The following is a 20,410-nucleotide window of genomic DNA, read 5'->3' on the forward strand; positions in this document are numbered from 1 at the left end:
ATCTCTAAGTCCATAGTCTTTTCAGCGTTGTCACACAGCTGAAATTCACTTTAGAAGTAATTGTAAAAAGTCGTATATAGGCTCTACAGATACATAGTACATTACCAATTCCATCTCGATTGCTATGATACGCACACTGCATAGCGGTTTTGCTCTATAGATAAATCATATTATAGTGAAAAAAAATTTGTTTAAAAAAAAAAAATCTGTCTGGCATGAAGGTCCAGAAGGAAAATACTTTCATTGAATTCTTATTTATGTGCTCACCACCCTAGTAGGTTTAAATAAACCTTATAAATACGTTGTAAGACCCATTCTCGAATATGGATCTGCATGTTGGTTTAATAAATTCCCTAGAGAAAGTTCAAAGAAGAGCGATGCGTTTCGTAACTGGGAATAGAAGGAATACCATTAATTGGGAAAGTCTTGAATCTAGAAGAACTAGAGCTCGCCTGTGTGGTCTTTATAAGAGCTATACGGGAAGGGCTGCTTGGAGTTGTATTAGGAATAGGTTATAACCTCCCTCATTGTATCACTATTTGCAGCGATAGCCAGGAAGCGTTAAAAGCACTATGTGCAGTTAAAACAACATCAAAAATGGTATGGGAATGCCAAAGGATGTTAGATCAGCTGTGTGAATTTAGCTCAGTTACCCTATTACGGGTCCCTGGGCACACAGGTATCAGTGGAAATGAAGAAGCTGACAAACTAGCGAAACAAGGCTCAAAAGGTCCTTTTATAGGACCAGAGCCCTTCCTGGGAGTGTCACTCCGAAGCGTGAAACTGGTAATATCCCAGTGGACAAACCAGTCTCACTTAAGACATTTGGAAGAGGTTAACTATAGCAAGGCAGGCACGTGAACTTATCAAAGGGCCTAGCCAAAGTTATAAAAAGGTCCTGATAAATTTGAATAGGACCAGAATGCGAATGGTAGTTGGACTGTTGACAGGCCACAATACCTTACAGAGACACCTACACATCATGAAAATCAGTCAGGATCCGATGTGTAGAAGATGCGGTAGGGAGGAGGAGACCTCCGCGCATGTGTTATGTCAGTGTGAGGCTCTTGCAAGCACTAGACATCGATACCTTGGCTCACATTTCGTGAGCCTGGAAGACATCAGGAATGCCAACATCCGGGCACTGGTATCCTTTATAGGAGCACTAGGTCTGGACTAGGCAAACCCGTTTAAGGGACACAAAGGGTCTTCACAGACCTACGTGTGGAGCCCTGCGAAGGCAGGGTTCACCCATTCTTTATCTATCTATCTATCTAACCTCCCTCATACTTATCGAGAAATTATCATAAGCATAAAATTAGGGCCAGAAACCAGCATACGGATGTATTGGAAATAATTAAATTGTGTATGAAACTGTACATGATGCTGGATTTAGAATGACTAGTAGTATTTCTTGTAATATTTTTTTCCATGGAATTCCTTTTTGTACTTGAGTTGTTGTAGTTGTTGGGTAGTATGATTTAACTTTATTATCACTTGTAGTGTTAAGCTAGTAGTAAGTTCAATCTATAGTATTGTAATTTGTAGTGTTAAGTACTGGAAATACTTAAGTTGTGTGTGAATATGTATATAATGACACTGGATTTAGAAAGTTTAATTAGTAGTATTTCTTGCTTGTTGTAATGTTGTTGTTGTTGTTGTTGTAGGGTAATTACGGTTTAACTTCACTTTATTATCACTTATAATGTTAAGCTAGTAGTAAGGTCAACCTATAATATTGTAAGCCAAATTGTTAAGCACTGTAAATACTTAAGTTGTGTGTGAATTTGTATATGATGTTGCTCGATTTAGAATATTAAACTAGCAGTAATTCTTGTTATATTTTCCTTCCATATATCTGCTTCTTGTACTCTTGTTGTTTGTTTGTTTGTTTGTTTCTTTGTTGTAGTTGGGTAATTATGTTAACTTTATTATCACATTACTGTAAGTGACCGTTGCCACCGGGGTATTTCCCATTTGCAATTTATTAATAATAATAATAATGAGTGACAGAGGTTTAACGTAATTTGGAAGGAATGTTTTGCGTATGATAAATGAGTACCAGTTAACTATTGGGGGCAAAGGCGGTCATGCGTTGAGCTAACCACTCCACCCCACCCCACCAAGTGCCAACGTCATGGATAGTGGAAGCCTTCACCTTCCCCCTTTCCAATGGCTTTCATGGTTTGTACGGAGATGACTTTGCTTTTTGCTTTTTAAATATTAGTATTCATGTTTATTATGTTTGTTTATTCATACCCCTGCTTTGTAATTCAGTGACCATGGAATGGCTCTAAATGTTGTAAATTATATTTATATTTACTTGTATTTATTTCCTTTTTCCTTATTGCACACGTTTGTTGTTGTTATTGTTATTACTACTACATATCGCTTAACATGTAAATAAACTAATATTTAATGCAGTAAATAATGCTTATCTCTTCGGATTCATTTCTTCGTTGCGTATTCGTTTTGCTATGACAACATGACTTCTTTATGATATAAATAAATATAAAATAAAAGTATTTCTTCCCAAACATATTTGTTATACGTGCACCAATCAGAGAACCAACTAGGGAAGTACCTCTTACTAAGGTGCATAATGTTTTTGCATACATGTATAATTGAAGAATTGAAGATCCATATACAGGTAAGTGGGTCGCCCATGTGGTAGGCCTATTACGCGTCATAAGAAACTGAGTGAACTGGCTGTGCAGTTTGATCACATTGCTGTTAGCTTGGTTTCAGGAGATGGTGATGTATTCGAACCCCACAGTTGGCAGGTCTGAAGTTTTTTTTTGCCCGTCATTTTCATTTCAGGCTAGTGCTGTGTCTGTACGCTTATTTACATCTTAAATCCTAGCCCTCTTTCCTATCCAATTCTTGCATCACAACCTGTCTTCATGTGATTTAAGCCAATATATATGTAAAAATCTGGTAATGTTGTAAGCTTGAGATACACCAACTTGTAAGCTGAAAATATGTTTAAAATGCCAAATGCCGAAAACCGTAAAAGTTCTTAGTGGGATGTAAAGCTGTTAGCATTATTATTAAAAGGAAGGACATATGTCTTATGTGGTAAGTCCTTGAACTTGCAGAAACCGCAATGAATTATTCAATCTATATTCCCTCCCCCCTTTCTTTAAGAATGCAGTTATAGTAATGCATACATCAGAATCAGAATAAAGGCAGGAAATGTTTAACATTATTTTAAGCGAGTGAAGGAGAGAATGTATGACTAGCTCATGTTGGCGGATTCGAGTTCGGCGGTATTTGAAAGTGCTCAAATACTCCAGCCTCATGTCTAGATCTACTGGTACATAAAGAACTCTTGCGGGACGAAATACTGGCACCTCGGTGTATGTGAAAACGATAGAAGTAGATAGTAGAACTAATATTCAATTGTGCAGTGAGCTTGAAGCTGACCTAATTTCCGTTCACGTAGCTTGGCACATTAGTATTCCTATATGTTTCCTGATAACCGTGAAGATATAACCAGCCTGCAGGCTGAAAATATGCCTAATCTCTCTCCTTAGGCTACGGGTTACCGGTATTGAAGAGAGAAGGAAATGTTCGCGCAAAAGAAAGGGAAGTCATTGGACTTTCGAAAATCACACTGCAAAGACTTATTAAACAAATTGCATCGTTTAACACGCCCCTATTTTCAAGAATATGGTTATAGTACGCCTACTGCATATCAAAATAAAGACAGATATATGTAACATTAATTTGAGTGAGAAAGGGTGTTTATTTCCTAAATTTCTCATTGAGCGTGGAAACCGACTTAATTATGAATATCTTGATTTATTTCATCTTAACTTTTATCATTTACTAGGGTAGGGAAACATTTATTATCGGTGTTTACATTGAGGTTGGTTTGTTTGGTTATGTCTGGTGATTTTAATATGTAACCAGGCAGGTTGGCAGCAGTGATCAGCCATTACAAAATAGAGAAAAGAAGAGCATCGGGCGGCGATATTTACTTTCTGGGGTATTTCGTTACGTGGCTATTACTAATAAGCTCCATAACAATCAATGCCCAATGACGAGCAGCGCCACCGGTGGCGCGACTGGCTGCGCCACCTGGCGGCCTAGTGTAATAGGAGCCTAATAGGTGATCTTGGACAATATCCACCCATATGTTGACAGGGAGCCGTTGTTGGTTGTCCTCACTCCAGACACGGCTGTTGCGGCTGTTGGAAACACCATCACGGGTGAATGAGGCCTCATCAGTGAACAATACAAACTGTACAAAGTTCAGCACTACAGCACTGCGGTGGATAATCCATTGACAGAAGTGAACATGGGGCTAAAAATCCGTTGGTCCCAGTGCTTGCACACGTTCTTTATGATAGGAGGCCAGGCTGAGTGGCTCAGATGGTTGAGGCGCTAGCCTTCTGACCCCAATTTGGCAGGTTCAATCCTGGCTCAGTCCGGTGGCGTTTGAAGGTGCTCAAAATATGACAGCCTCGTGTTGGTAGATTTACTTGCACGTAAAAGAACTCCTGCGGGACTTAATTCTGGCACTTCAACGTCTCCGAAAACCGTAAAAGTAGTTAGTGGGACATAAAGCCAGTAATATTATTATAATAATAGGGGTGTAATACCTGTTCTGCCAGTACTCTCCACACTGTATCCTTCGAAGTGTGCATTTCAGGGGCAAGTTGACGGGTGCTTATTGCTGGGTGGTTGGCCACACAATCCAACACCATCTCCTTAAAGTCTGGTATTCGGACATGTCTTTGGAGGGAACCTTGGCTGGCTCTCTGTGGTGTGAACGACTCTGTCTGCCGTAAGTTACTATCCACAGAGGTAAATTTCTTCCTGTTAGGATGATGCCTGTTGGGAAAGCATTCTCTGTACATTCGTGCTACCTTACGGGCACTACATCTTGCCGCACCATACATTAAATGCATGTCTGCAAACTCTCCTGACGAGTAACGTTCCATCTTTCACTACATGTCATGGCACTGTACACAGTAACACACCTCACCATGGTCACATCACAAGCTGTCTGATGCAATGGACAACTGACACTGGGGATAGTGGTGTGCATGCGGCTCAGGATAATGCCCTGTGCGATGCATGCGGTCATCACATGACACATGTACTACGAGCTAAATTGTGTACAGTATGTCTGTTTGGTGGTTGCCGGGCTGAGTCGTTCAGACGGTTGAGGCGCTGGCCTTCTGACTCCAACTTGGCAGGTTCGATCCTGGCTCAGTCCGGTGGTATTTGAAGGTGCTCAAATATGTCAGCCTCATGTCAGTAGATTTACTGGCACGTGAAAGAACTCCTGCGGGACTAAATTCTGGCACCTCAGCGTCTCCAAAAACTGTAAAAGTAGTTGGTGGAACATAAAGCCAATAACTTTTTTTTTTTTTTTTATGGTGGTCAGTGGTGTACGCTGTTTATCACCCGCTGCCTGTTCCAGTGTACAACAGACACCCAGGATCTTTGCAAGAGTGCGGCACAACTGCTTGCGCTTTTGCAATACATGCATTCAGACTGGCGGTCATGACCTTGAACAATTACTATGAGCTACGTTGTTGTTATGCGGTGTATGCTGTGTTTGTCCATAACACATAAATGTGCGTTTCCGACCATTGGTCCCTATCTCAGTATAATTGGTTGTGGACCCAGTATCACCTGTTTCAGTTTGACTCAAAAGGTATAAACCTTTATAATTATAGCTAATGTGTGCAATCTCTTCTGAAGTACAGAGTAACTGTGGGAAATTCTTCAGGGTAAATGTTGAAAAATATCTTCCACCTGCATCTACACATCACCATGTTTCATGACATTCTCCAAAGTGTATCTTTGTCATTGTAACTAATTTCATTTCTAATGGCCTTGTGAAGTTCAGCAAGTGACTGCAGTCTGTTCTTGTATACATTGTCCCTTAAAGTAACCCCATAAGGAGAAGTTTGGAGAGGTTAGGTCAGGTGATCTTGGAGGGGTGTACAGATTTAATAAAAAAAAAAAAAAAATAGATCAGGCGATTATCAGAGAAGCTGGTTACAAGTTTTATGGAGTTGTTAGACGTATGATATATTGCACCATCTTGCTGAAAATAGCCTTCAGTCAATTCATTGTTGTCCAGTTATTCACAAATTCATTGAAGATGTGTCCATAAAGATCAGTGCTTACCCTATTGCCATAGAAAATAGGGCCAACATTTCTGGTAGCTGAAACCATGCATCACATTTTCAGAATACAGTGGTATTTTGGGGATGATATTCAGATTTTCAGTAGCCCATTATCTGATGTTTTGCATGTTGATGTACCCTGATAGTGGAATCATGCCTCACCTTAAACCAAAGTTGGAGAGAATGTGTGGGCTTGCATTAAGAAGAGCCTGAAACTATTGACAATAATGTATTTCTTTTTTATGTCTGTTTTTTTTAATTCCTTCACGCACTCTACATGCTTGTAAGCCCAGTTTCTTTGCAGCTCTCCTACATGTACCATATGAGTAGCCTGTCTCCTGGCTCATTTGGTGCAGTGATTTCTTTGGTGAGTTCAGTAAGTATCCTGAAACATCATCAGCACAATCTTAACTCATTCCAAGTCTATATTTTCCACCCTCGCAGAGGTGCGAATCAGTTTTCTCCAACTTTCTTCTTGATAAAATTGTTGGCTTGGTTGGAACATTGCACAGACCAAGATCTCTTTGAAATGCCCTTTCCATTTCAATCGAGGAATTCGTCTTCCACTATAGTTTCACAGTTAAAACACACTGCCGAAGAGAGTACTTCATGTTTGTGTTTTGATTGCAAAAACATAGCCAACAGTAGTCATAATAGTGTCTGCTTCCATAGTGTAACAGAGCTATTAGCTGCTGTTTTTCGAGGCCCTAGTTTGATTCCCAGTACAGCCAGAGATTTAAGAATGATAAGAGAGCTTGTATGTCGTAAAATGGTATGTGCAGCTACCTCCATTGGGGCTGTACCGGAAAAGAGCTGCACCACCTCGGGACGAGTACATGAGTTTGCAATGGATGGTATGTATGTTGTGTATTGAGTTTTCTTCCTGAAAGCTGGTTTGATCCTCAACAGCTCCACCATCAGCTCTCATAGATGATCTAAGTGTCACCGAAGAGGCATACTAGGGAAATTAGGAGTGAGGTAGCTTCCTGTTGCTTTCCTGACTGAGCCAGAAGTTGCTAATGCTTGTGTTGGAGAAACCTAGTGTTTTCAGTGCACTATGTCTTCTGGTGTGAGCTGGAATAAATTATCTTCTCAGTCTGGTGATACGAATATGAGCAATGCTAGTAATGCCATTCCTTATAGCAGTCAGTCCCTGTTATGAATAGTGTGAAAATGTAACTCATAAGGCCAGTTGGTGCATGAATTTCAGTGGGCTTGGCAGACTGATATATAATAGCAATGTATGGTAGGGGTACCAATAAAGATTCTCCTACAGTGACTACATTGATACAGTGTGGCCAAGTCGGTTTGATTTCTGATTAGCTGCGCCTCGAGTTGTGCTTGATCTGCCACATTCCTCCCTAGGACTGTATTATAAACATGTTGTTTTAATGGTCGTAGTTTTCAGAGTAGGTGAAAATGGTGGGTTGTCATGCATTTCGTTGTACCAACAGGCTGGACTAAAGATTCATTAATTCATTCATTATTTATTTACCATAACCTTTACAGTATCTATGGAAGGCCAGGGAAAAAAGACAAGCCCCCTACACATAGTGCCCCTGACCTTTGAAATAATTACCTAAATTCTAAATTAAAACAGTCGTATACACTATTTGCAGGTAAAGTAACAAAGTATAGCCTAATGTATATATATTTTTAATTTACACAACCTTTCACTCGCTGGTTCATTCTTCCACATATTCACGTGCATTTTCTCACCGCATGTGCTTCCTAACATAACATTTTAACTATATTTACATTTCTACATTTAATATTGCCGGGTATATCGTTCCAAAGCCATGCTGAACGAGCAAAGAAACATAGTTTGTAGGACTCAGTTCGCGCAAAGGGGGTATAAGACACACCCTTGCCTCTGCCTTTGCTGTAGGATAAGAAGAGTTGACAGAATGGTGAAAGGTGAATGGCCCCTCTGAGGGACTTGTGTAAGATTGTGACATCGCTCTGTTTACACAAGGAGGCAATTAACGGGAGGGAAGGCAGGCAGCTGTTCTTGTTAATTAGTCATTCAGCGCGAGGTGGATTCCTTCTAGTTTATGCAGGTTAGCTGCTATGGTAGGGTGCCAGGCAGGTAGAATATACGTTAGTATAGGTCTCACTAGTGTCAAGTAAGCCGTCCGTATAGCATTTGACTTGCACCCACGGAGCCTCTGTGCATAAAACCGAGTACCCTGGCAGCTTTGCATCTTACTTCTTCTGTTTGTGTGTTCCATTTTAGTTGGTCAGAAATAGTTATTCCTAACAAATGCATGCTTTTACCTCACTTAATATGTTATGTATACATTCTAATGGGTGTTGAGACCTACTTAACCTAATGTATTTACATTTGCCAGCATTAATGTTGAGACCGTTAACGTAGCACCACACCGCTATAGTGTCCAAGTCCGACTGTAACTTCAGACAATCATCTGCACATTGTATATCCCTACACATTACAGTGTCATCAGCGTACTGGGCTATGGTTGAGGTCACACATTTAGGTAAATTAGAGACAAATGCATTAAATAATAAAGGTCCCAAGACGGTGCCTTGACATACTCCTGAGGTTACTTTAACGGTCGAAGATCAAACTCAATCAAACACAACACATTCCATTCAGTTCAGTTCGACCCTCGAGAAATGACCACAACCATGCCAGTACACTTCTCCTAACATTCATCTGTCTTAATTTTAACAAAAGTCGTTCATGCGGGATTTGATCAAAAGCTTTAGTCCAGTCCAACGCCACACAGTCTATCTGAGCAATTTTAGATGTCTCCAGGGAGAACTGCCACTCATCAATAACCTTTTCTTACCGGGCGAGTTGGCCATGCAGTCAGGGGCGCACGACTGTGAGCTTGCATCCGGGAGATAGTGGGTTCGAATCCCACTGTCAGCAGCCCTGAAGATGGTTTTCCGTGGTTTCCCATTTTCACACCAGGCAAATGCTGGGGCTGTACCTTAATTAAGGCCACGGCTGCTTCCTTCCAACTCCTAGGATTTTCCTATCCTATCATCGCCATAAGACCTATCTGTGTCGGTGCGACATAAAGCCACTAGCAAAAGATTCTGATAACTTTCTTCTAACTCCTCTTTTGATCCACCAACAGAATTGTGATATGCTTCACATACTGTACATTTCTCTTTCTTAGGTGTGAAAAATGCCAGGTTTAACTCATTGTTAAACGCATGTGAGTATGTATGTTACTTCGAAAGAGGCTTATTTTCTTCTTTGTATTTTTCTTTGTACAGCCTGTACATTTCAGATATTGAAAGGCTACCCTCTAAATATAGCCTACGTGTTTGGGCACTTCGTCGGAAAGGACTGTATGTGACTGCAAATATCTTCCACGATCTCTCTACTTGTTTTCTTGTTATTGTTGTGCTTACCACGATTGCCTGGACCTACCAAACCTAGATCATCCCTTTTTTTTCCATGCAGTACAAACTTTGTTTGTTTGTTTGTTTGTTTGTTTGTTTGTTTGTTTGTTTGTTTGTTTGTTTATTTTATTATTTATTTTATTATTTATTTTATTATTTATTTATTTATTTTTTATTTATTTATTTATTTATTTATTTATTTATTTATTTATTTATTTATTTATTTATTTATTTATTTATTTATTTATTTATTTATTTATTTATTTATTTATTTATTTATTTATTTATTTATTTAAAGATACAGCTGCACTGAGCAAATAACAAAATATAACAAGTTCAGGTACACATCCTACTAATAACTGTCCAAATCGAAAACCATAAGAATGTCCATGTTCATAGCCGAGTCGTCGTGGGTCAAGATGGCGGTATAATCCCTTCACATCAACTTATTTTTAAGATACTATTTACACACCTCTCGAATACACTTTTATTTGATACTATATCAAGCTCTTGTCTCCTATTAATATTGTTAAAGAGTGTTGGGAGGCGGATTGGGAAAGATCGTTGAAGTATTGAGCGCTGAGTGTGGGGAATGTGAAGAAGGTCTTTGGTTCTGGTGGAGCGGGAAGGAACGCGGAGAGAGAAGAGAGAAACAAGATGTTCCGAGCGGTAATGTCCATTTAAGATCTCGTGGAGGAAACTCAGGGCAGCTACCTGTTGCCTGATGTGCAGCGGTGACACATTAATTTAGTATTAAAAACTTCATTTTTTGTCCGTATTGACTCAAGATTTTACAATGCTTAGTAAAGCTAAAGGTTCCACCTATTCAATACGTTATCGTAATGGTCTATTTAGAACATCACATATTTATTTAACTTATTATAAAATACATCTTTGGGACCGGTTTCGGCAATCCACTATGCCATCATCAGCCATTGAGTTTTTTATAGCAAGGAACATTCAAAAATTCCCTAAGGGAATCAATCAACATCTACATCATTTGATGGCCAGGCAGGCATCTATTTTTGGAAATGAGACATAGCTCTCATAGTGCATTGGCACTGCTGGTGGCTTCAAATAGCCTATGCAGTGGCCTCCACGGTATGCACTAGCCTTGCGTCTTGGGTGGTGTGCTAAGTCCCAACTGACGAGCCTAACTTAGCACACGAGGGTGAAACGCAGGCAACCAAGAATGAGTTAGCTGGAAAATTTATAATGTCCAATAACGGACCATTATATTGGTATTATCATATTACCTACTCGACAAGCCCATCACCGTGGTTACGCAACAGCGTGACCTAGGTGTAATATTCGATACAAAATTACAATTTAAGACCTGTATAGAAACATATACAACCAAGGCTATAAAATTACTAGGCATTCTCTATCGCTTCACAGAAATTTCTGACCCCATTGCTCTTCGTCACTTCTTCCTCACGATTGTTCAACCTCTCTTAAACTACTGCTCTCCGATTTGGACAACAGCCGCCCCTTCCAATACTAAGCAGTTAGACAGAGCAGTGTCCTTCTTTGCTGCAATTGTAAGGAACAGAAACCCCAAGCTCAGAAATCTGTCTACACAGCAGGTATTAATGGCAATTAATGTGTCTTTTTTTAATATTTTACAATGCTTAGTAAAGCTAAAGGTTCCACCTATCCAATACGTTATCGTAATGGTCTATTTAGAACATCACATATTTATTTAACTTATTGTAAAATACATCTTTGGGACCGGTTTCGGCAATCCACTATGCCATCATCAGCCATTGAGTTTTTTATAGCAAGGAACATTCAAAAATTTAAAAATATGCAATAGCAAGTCCTCATTTTCCAGCTAACTTAGCACACGAGGGTGAAACGCAGGCAACCGAGAATGAGTTAGCTGGAAAATTTATAATGTCCAATAACGGACCATTATATTGGTATTATAAATTTACTCATTCAGGACAAATATTTTAGGTTCCCTATGGGAATCAACATCTACATCATTTGATGGCCAGGCAGGCATCTATAGTCCTCTCCGTGTAAGGACGTACCCTAAGGGTGCAACCTTACCCTTTCTCCCCTGTAATATTAAGATATTGATTTATGGTTACTTTTCTTGCTGTTGGGTCTTTTTCAGTGTCGGTAACCATACAGTTTAGGGACCCTACTTGCCGATACGACGTCTTACATTTACCGTTAATCTGGCACGTTGGCAACGTTCAATCACTGCTCTAGCGTGAAGTGCGTGTTGCCACCGCATCGCCGTTAAAGTCACTAGTGATACATTTGCGAGAATATTTAAAGCATATTTTCTTTTTCTGTGGGATTGTAAATCTATTTGGCTAATACCAGTTAAGTAGGATTGTGGCATGTTCGGATAATGCATTTAATAACATAGTTTGTGTGAAATGATGAAAGTGCTCAAATACGTCAGTCTCATGTCTAGATCTACCGGTACATGAAATAACTCTTGCGGGACGAAATTTTGGCAGTAGAACTTATAACATTATTATTTTCAAATCCGCAGTGAACTTGAAAGCTGACCTAAATTCTGTTCACGGAGCTTGGCACATTAGTATTCCTATATGTTTCCTGATAAGCTTGAAGATATAACCAGCCTGCAGGCTGAAAATATGCCCAATAATCTCTCTCCTTACTGGTTACCGGTATTGAAGAGAGAAGGAAATATTCGCGCAAAAGAAAGGGAAGTCATTGGATGTCTGGAACTTTCGAAAATCACACTGCAAAGACTTATTAAATAAATTGCATCGTTTAACACGCCCCTCTTTTCAAGAATATGGTTATAGTACGCCTACTGTATATCAAAATAAAGACAGATAATTTAAGTGAGAAAGTGTGTTTATTTCCTTAATTCCTCATTGAGGAGATATTCATAATTATCTTGATTTATTTCATCTTATCTTTTATCATTTACTAGGGTAGGGAAACATTCATTATGAGAGCTACAAGGAAAGATTTTCTGCTGGATGAAGAAAAGAAGCTAATAGAAGAAGCCAAGGCACATCCATATAAAGCCCTGAATGCAAAACAACCTCAATTCCCCAGGGATATACCCATGGAGATCTGGGAAGCGCATTTCAAAGATGTGCTACAGAAGGAAGAAACACGACCGGCACCAGTTGAAGATCACAAGATCAACGTAAACGTAGAACTGTTTACTGCAAAGGAAGTCGAAACAGCATTAAAAAAGCTGAAGAAGAAAAAAGCATGCGGCCCTGACCAGATTTTCAACGAACACATAACAGAGAGCACAAATGTACTGACAGAAGACTGGACACACTTGCTTAATAACTGCCTACTAGAGTGCAACGTGCCAGACAAGTGGAGAAGCTCATTACTAAAGGTGTTATACAAGGGAAAAGGAGACATAGGTGACCCTAACTCATATAGGGGCATCGCTTTAGAATGTGCAGGCTTTAAAATACTGACAAGATTATTGACGGAAAGACTATCAGACTTAGTGGACAAAAGATTACCTGAGGAACAACTGGGTTTCCGGAAGGGTCGTTCAACAATCGATGGCATAAAATGCCTACAAAATGATATCGAGAGATCATTGAGACTGAAAGGTGGCAAATTACATGCCGTATTTATTGACTATTGCAAGGCCTTCGACCTGGTGAGCAGAAAGCTTATAATAGAGAAGCTAGAATCCCTAATTGGACCTCAAAACTACATATCAATGCTTATAAGGAGTATTCTTGCGAACAACGTGGTCCAGATCGACGACAACAGATCCGTATCCAGCGTGTTAGAACAAACGAACGGTATATTGCAGGGCGACCCACTAAGCCCCCTACTGTTCAACATAGCTGTCTTGGATGTAGTACAAGTAGTTAGCATGAACAACGTCGCGATCTATATGTATGCGGACGACATGGTTCTAACTTCGGAATCGATTGAGCAGTTACAAGTAGCCTTCGACAAATTACTGAAATGGTCTAAAGAGAATGGGCTAAGGATGAATAAAGTGAAAACGATCATGATGACCTTCAGAAAGGGAGGAAGACTAGCTGCAAACCAAGTTATTACATTAGAAGGGTCAAACCTGCAAATAGTGAACAATTTCAAGTATCTGGGTCTGACATTCCAAACCCATGGCGATGTCTTCTCCATACATATAAAGGAGAAGGTAGCGTCTGCAGTGGCTGCAATGAGCGAAGTGAAGAATATCAGTAAACTTTCGCTCAAAACGGCTATGGACCTATTTAAGCTGAAAGTGACACCCGTCTTGACGTATGCTCTGGAATGTATATGGGACCACCTGAAGAAGAAAGACCTGAAACTATTAGAAAGTGTCAAAGCAAGGTATCTGAAAAAGGCTATGAATCTTTCAAAATTCACCCCTTCCCGCCTGGTGTATGTTCTGGCTCGGCAGGAATACTACATGGAAGAACTTCGCATGCAGTTGCATCTGCCATCTACTGAGGCCTATCAACAATTATTACACGAGCTGCAAGAGAAACGGAAGGAAATATGGGGCGATTTCTATGCGACCGAAGCAATGATGTCAACTGACTGGATGGACTCGAACTACGAGCTTCGACATATAGTTACCCGTCTTGCAGTACATGGGTTTCACCATAGAGTGTGCAGCATGAAGAAGTTCCACGTCCCGGATATACAGTGTCTGTGTGAACTATGCGGTCGGCCATGTGACAGATATCACATACTGTGGTGTAATCGACGCGGCTTCTCTCTAAGAAAGTTCTGTGAAAATTAACTACTCCATCCACATTGTGCGAAATTCTATACTAATAATTTTAATATGTAACCAGGCAGGTTGGCAGCAGTGATCAGCCATTACAAAAAAGAGAAAAGAAGAGCATCGGGCGGCGATATTTACTTTCTGGGGTATTTCCTTACGTGGCAATTACTATATTTTTGGAAATGAGACATAGCTCTCATAGTGCATTGGCACTGCTGGTGGCTTCAAATAGCCTATGCAGTGGCCTTGCGTCTTGGGTGGTGTGCTAAGTCCCAACTGACGAGCCTAACTTAGCACACGAGGGTGAAACGCAGGCAACCAAGAATGAGTTAGCTGGAAAATTTATAATGTCCAATAACGGACCATTATATTGGTATTATAAATTTACTCATTCAGGACAAATATTTTAGGTTCCCTATGGGAATCAACATCTACATCATAGGTAATATGATGTCGGTAGAGGAGATTTACGCAGTGTTATGGCCATGTGGCTGCATTTTTGTGGATTGGGGATAAGTTTCCAAGTACGGCACCAGTTCGAGAGGGCATTAAGTGAGGACTGTAGCAGAGCTGCATCTGCTGGATTCCTGATCTCCCTAAATATCTTGCAGTCGTCAGCAAAGAGTAGGGTATTCGCTGTTTCGTTGAGTTCGGACGGCAGATCGTCCATAAACAAAGAAAACTGTATGATATGTGGTCAACAACTGACTTTAACTGATTGCAGATATTTACATTTTGGAGGAAAGTTTCCCATGATGCTTGAATAACTACTAAGCTGCAAACCTTCCTGGTGCTGTAAAGCATGAAATTAAGACTATCGCTGAATCAGTTATGTCTTTCACAGCACTCTTAATTAATTTGTCAATATCATACAAGAAGCCTTGCTGAAGTTTTGATAAAGGGGCACGTTGCAATGGATAAATCAAACTGGGCCAATTTATTTATTGTATTTTTATGGGAATTTATTTAGTTTATTTTCTGATCAGATTTAAGAAACTCTGAGTTCACAAGTTTTGTTATGCTCCTGTTTAACTAATTTAGAGTATCTTTACCATCAAGGATGATTTCATGATTCCACCTATGGTTCTGATAATAACAGGTTTCAGCTTCTCATTTTCAATCACTGTAGAATCACTATAGATATAACAGCATTTAATAAAAGACCCATTTGATTTGAATAATGGTTGCCCGTATCAATCGTAAAAGATGCTGAGTCTTTATTTCTTTTTTTAAACAATGTCATCCGCAAAACCTAATGCTGCTAGGCTACTTTGACTTTCTACAAATTGATAACCTAATTCAGAGTCATATTTTCTCTCATGTAATTCCTTCAGCATGAAGATGATTGCCAAGTTAAAAAGAAGAGGTGTAAGTAGTGAAGTGGTGTACCTCAAGGTACACCCTTAGGACAGGTATCTCCTTGGTGTGAATGGTCACATCTGTTTCTTCTGTGAAATCACAGACCAGCATTTCTTAGTTTCTGCAACAATTCTCATATACAGAATGCATAAATATAACATTTGGAATGCAGTACAACCACACTATATCATGAGCATGAGAGCAAAATATTATTTTCAGCCATGACAGAACCTGCTCATATGGAAGCAAGTGAAAGTCAAAATGCAAAACAAACTTCTCCTACTGCTTTCATGGGTATTATATGCTGGGAAGTTGAATCTTTTCTGGAACCTATTTTTCTATTGTTAAACCTCGCAGTCTACTAAATCTCTTATCATGATCTATCAGCAGATCATGATCGATGTGTTGCCAACCCCTGTTAGAGGATAATGATGCAATATTTTTGTTGTAAATGTTGGAGTGCTGTCAACACTTTGCCTATAAAAGGTGTCTTCTCTGCTTTTAAAATAAGTCGAATCGATAACATTCATCACAAATTATCCTAAGTGCGGTTTGTCACTTTCTTAATATAATAGTACTGTGCAAGTTTATTGGTAAAGTGTGTATTGGACAAATGTATATTAAGGAGTATGACAAGAAATATTTTATTACAAAAATACTATAGCACGGGACTGATTCTTCTGTACAAGAGTCTGCCCATATTTTATGTTGGGGAGTGAACTCAGTAAGATCAGAAAACCTACATTTGTAAGCAACAGTGATATTTAATCTTAATTTAAACTATCCGTTGTTTCTGGTCAGTTTTGTTGAACTTGGCCTTTGAATTCTTCAGATATTATTTTCTTTCTATATCATCTTCTTTCTTAATCTTATTTAATTTACTTCACAACAGATACTCGATGTTTAATACTTTGGTTTACATTCTGTAAGTAAACTGTCTATTTATTTGTTGTACTCAACTTCTTTCTCAATGTTATTTAATTTACTTCATAACAGATACTCATTCTGTCAGTAAAGCATCTATTTATTTGTTGTACTTTGAATTAATAATAATTTTATGATGATTTTTTCTTTTACAGTTTATTACAAATGACATAATAATTGGGAAAACTTTATGCCCTGTATGTGTGGAGTTAAGAGCAGCTGGAATACAGAGTTTATTTTCAACTGTTTATCCTTGCATCATGGCACCTTTTGCTGCTGCTTCAGTAAGTATATTTTAAAGGTCTTACTAAATAAGGAAACAAATGATATGAATAAATATAGACATGACTTTTTTTTGCTTTACGTCGCGCTGACACAGATATGTCCTACGGCGACAATGGGATAGGAAAGGCCTAGGAATCGGAAGGAAGCGGCCGTGGCCTTAATTAAGGTATAGCCCCGGCATTTGGCTGGTGTGAAAATGGGAAACCACGGAAAACCATTTTCAGGGCTGCCTACAGTGGGGCTCAAACCCACTATCTCCCGATTACTGGATACTGGCCACACTTAAGCAACTGCAGCTATCGAGCTCGGTAGACATGACTTAACACAGATAAGGACTATGTCTTCTCATTCATCACTCTTCTTTCCTTTCAGAGATGGTGGGTTTGAATTCCACAATAGGCAGCCCTGAAGGTGGTTTTCTGTGGTTTCTCATTTTCACACCAGGCAAATGCTGGGGCTGTACCTTAATTAAAGCCATGGTTGCTACCTCCCCAATCCTTACATTATCAAAAACCTTATGTGTATTGGTGCATTGCTAAACCACCAGCAATAAAAAGAAAACTCCTTTCTTTCTTTTCCTTCTCTTTGTATGTTTTTGTCATAGGCTGCAAACATCTCCAAATTAATCAATTACAAGTGAGTTCTCGGATAAATTATCTCTACATTGTTCTATTTTCAGACCGACATTGCTATACCAGTGTGAAAACTTGGTGTACTCAGGATATCTCGTTTATAAGTTGGAAGTAACAGATATGAAAGGAACAGGAATGGTTGCTGGTACAAACAGTTGGAAATGGTGGCAGGAGGATACTTGAAAGTTAGCTGGGTTGAGTAACTCAGACAGTAGAGTACTAGCCTTCTGAGCCCAACTTGGCAGGTTTGATCCTGGCTCAGTTGGGTGGTATTTGAAGGTGCTCAAATACTTCAGCCTCATGTCTGCAGATTTACTGGCATGTAAAAGAACTCCTGTGGGTCAAAATTCTGGCACCTTGGTATCTTCGAAAAACAAAAATTTACTTAGTGGGACATAAAACAAATAACATTATTATTAAGGCTAAGTTAAGAATGACTGCGCTCGATAGTTGCAGTCACTTAAGTGAGGCCAGTATCCAGTATTTAGGAGATAGTGGGTTCGAACCTCACTGTCGGCAGCTCTGAAGATGGTTTTCTGTGGTTTCCCATTTTCACACCAGGCAAATGCTGGAGCTGTACCTTAATGAAGGCCATGGCCGCTTCCTTCCCCCTCCTAGCCCTTTCCGATCCATCGTCGCCATAAAACCCATCTGTATTGGTGCAACATGAAGTAGCTTGTAAAAAAAAGAGTTAAGAATGGGCTTCATGATAAAGCTGCGCATATAAACTAGCCTGTGAGGTGAAGGAGGAGGATAGGTTAATAATGTTATTGATTTTACGTCCCACTAACTACTTCTATGATTTTCGAAGACACCAAGGTGCCAAAATTTTGTCCCATAGTAATTCTTTAACATGCCAGTAAATCTACCGACACGAGGCTGATGTATTTGAGCACCTTCGAATACCACCAGACTGAGTCTGGATTGAACCTGCCAAGTTGGGATCAGAAGACCAGTGTTCTACTGTCCAAGCTACTCAGCCCGGCAGAGGGAGGATAGGTTACCTATGGGAATAATGGATCCTGACCATGGAGGATAGGAGAAGCAGAAGGCGGCCAAAACATCGATGGTCAGGCTCGGTTTTTTTCCTTTTTCTATTTGTTTTCTGTCTCGCTGACAAGGAAGAGGGAAGGAAGTGGGCGTGGCCTTACGTCGTACATAGCTCTTATGGTGATGATGAGATAGGGAACTGTTAGGTCTGGAATGGCCTTAACCCTGCTGTTTTGTTCACTTTTACTTGCCGAATATACTGTTCGGGTCTATATGACCCGACGTATCAAAGTGGTGTAGAAATCTTGTACATACATACATACATTTTTGTACAGTTGTTAGCTATCAACATGGTTGTTCTATACCTTGCTGGTAATAATAATAGTAATAATAATAATAATCATCATACACAAAATGTTATTAAGGAACATTTCATATTTAAATGTTCACATAAATTAGAAATAACACGCAGTTTTTAATACAATCATCGTAGAAAACACTACAGTTCTTCTCTTACTTTTCTTCCTACTGATTGTAGTTTGGACACAAGTAGGTGACATGTGTTTTGCAAATATGTTTACTGCATTTTCCACACAATGAGTTTATTTTGTTGTCATTGCTTGACAGGCAGAATTTATAGCATGCACATTTCATAGATTTTGTTGTTGTTAATGATTCTAATACACCAGCCACATCTTTAGGGTTTTAGATACTTCTGACCATTCTCTAAGAATCGTCTGTTCTTGGAAAGTGCATTCTTGATGCAGTGTTCTCTTATCAGCAGCTTTTCAAGTTCCTCCAAGAATATTCTTGTGGGGAACATTACACTCACTGACTTGCCAGCTACAGTAAACACAACATTTGAATTGAACTGCCTATTTATTCTGTACAGAACTTTACATTGTCCTTTCCTACAATGCCGTCCATAGATGACAAGACAATATGTAGAAAGGCACTCAATGTATTTGTTTACTATATCTTGTTTCAATAATGCTGCCATGGAAATCATAAAGAAGACGAGCAGTCTACACGATTTCACCGCCGTTGCCTAGTGTGACGAGGTCCAGCTGCTGCCCTCTAGATTCCTGTGGCGGAGGGATGACGTAGTTTCGCTACACCAGCCCCCCACAGAGTCGAGGTAGTCACGGCTGAAAGTAGTCCGGGAATCTAACTCTTCGGCCGGAGCAAGTTCGAGGTGCCAAGTCGCGGGATAGTGGAGCACTTTTAGGTAAATTAATGTATTATTTGGGTCCACCTTTTCAATACAAAATGTAAAGAGTTTAAATTACATAAATGATTAGGGACTAGTTTTGACCTAGTACTAGGTCATCGTCAGCCTAAAGCAAAATTAAAACACATGTACCAAAGAAATTAAACAATGTAAAGACATGTAAGGTCTCGTAAAAGTACATACCATGTGAGATATTGTGCAACACTATGTAAAAAATAACTCTCTGAAAGAGATTCATAATAAGTCCAGTGCACATTAAAAAGATGTTATAGATAGGAATCCTTGAGTTGCTGGATAAGGAGATTACAATATGCTGGCTCCTTTAAGATGCAGGTATCCAATTGAAGAACCACTGAGCCGAAGTTACGTCGTTTATTTATGAATAAAGTTCAGTGCGCCGTATAGCATTAAAAAGTCCAGTGCGCACTAAAAAGATGTTATAGAAAAGAATTCTTGAGTTGCTGGATAAGGAGATTAGAATATGCTAGCTCCTTTAAGATACTGGTATCCAATTGAAGAACCACTGAGCCGAAGTCACGTCGTTTATTTACGATTAAAGACCAGTGCGCCGTATAGCATTAAAAAGTTTATAGGGATGGAAATTTTTCAGTTGTGGGTCAAGGAATTCAACATACGCTGGCTTCTTAAATTTGCTGCTGTATATTCGAAGAACAACTGAGATGAAGTTACATTGTTTTTTAAGATATTCATAGTTGTAAAAACACATGGATGCTGGAAAGGCTCTTCA

General features: G+C 39.4%; 1 protein-coding gene across 4 annotated transcripts in view; it reads left to right on the forward strand.

Moving 5' to 3' along the window:
- LOC136878294 (uncharacterized) overlaps positions 1 to 20,410 on the forward strand; it is an 85,990-nt gene that overhangs the window by 24,477 nt on the left and 41,103 nt on the right. For all 4 annotated transcript variants that reach the window (XM_067152073.1, XM_068225469.1, XM_067152075.1 and 1 more), the window contains exon 4: positions 16,680 to 16,808. In XM_067152073.1, the coding sequence (XP_067008174.1) occupies positions 16,680 to 16,808 (129 nt within the window). The remainder of the gene's footprint in view (positions 1 to 16,679; positions 16,809 to 20,410) is intronic.

The sequence above is a fragment of the Anabrus simplex genome, chromosome 1, assembly GCF_040414725.1.
Source record: "Anabrus simplex isolate iqAnaSimp1 chromosome 1, ASM4041472v1, whole genome shotgun sequence".
Classification (NCBI taxonomy): domain Eukaryota; kingdom Metazoa; phylum Arthropoda; class Insecta; order Orthoptera; family Tettigoniidae; genus Anabrus; species Anabrus simplex.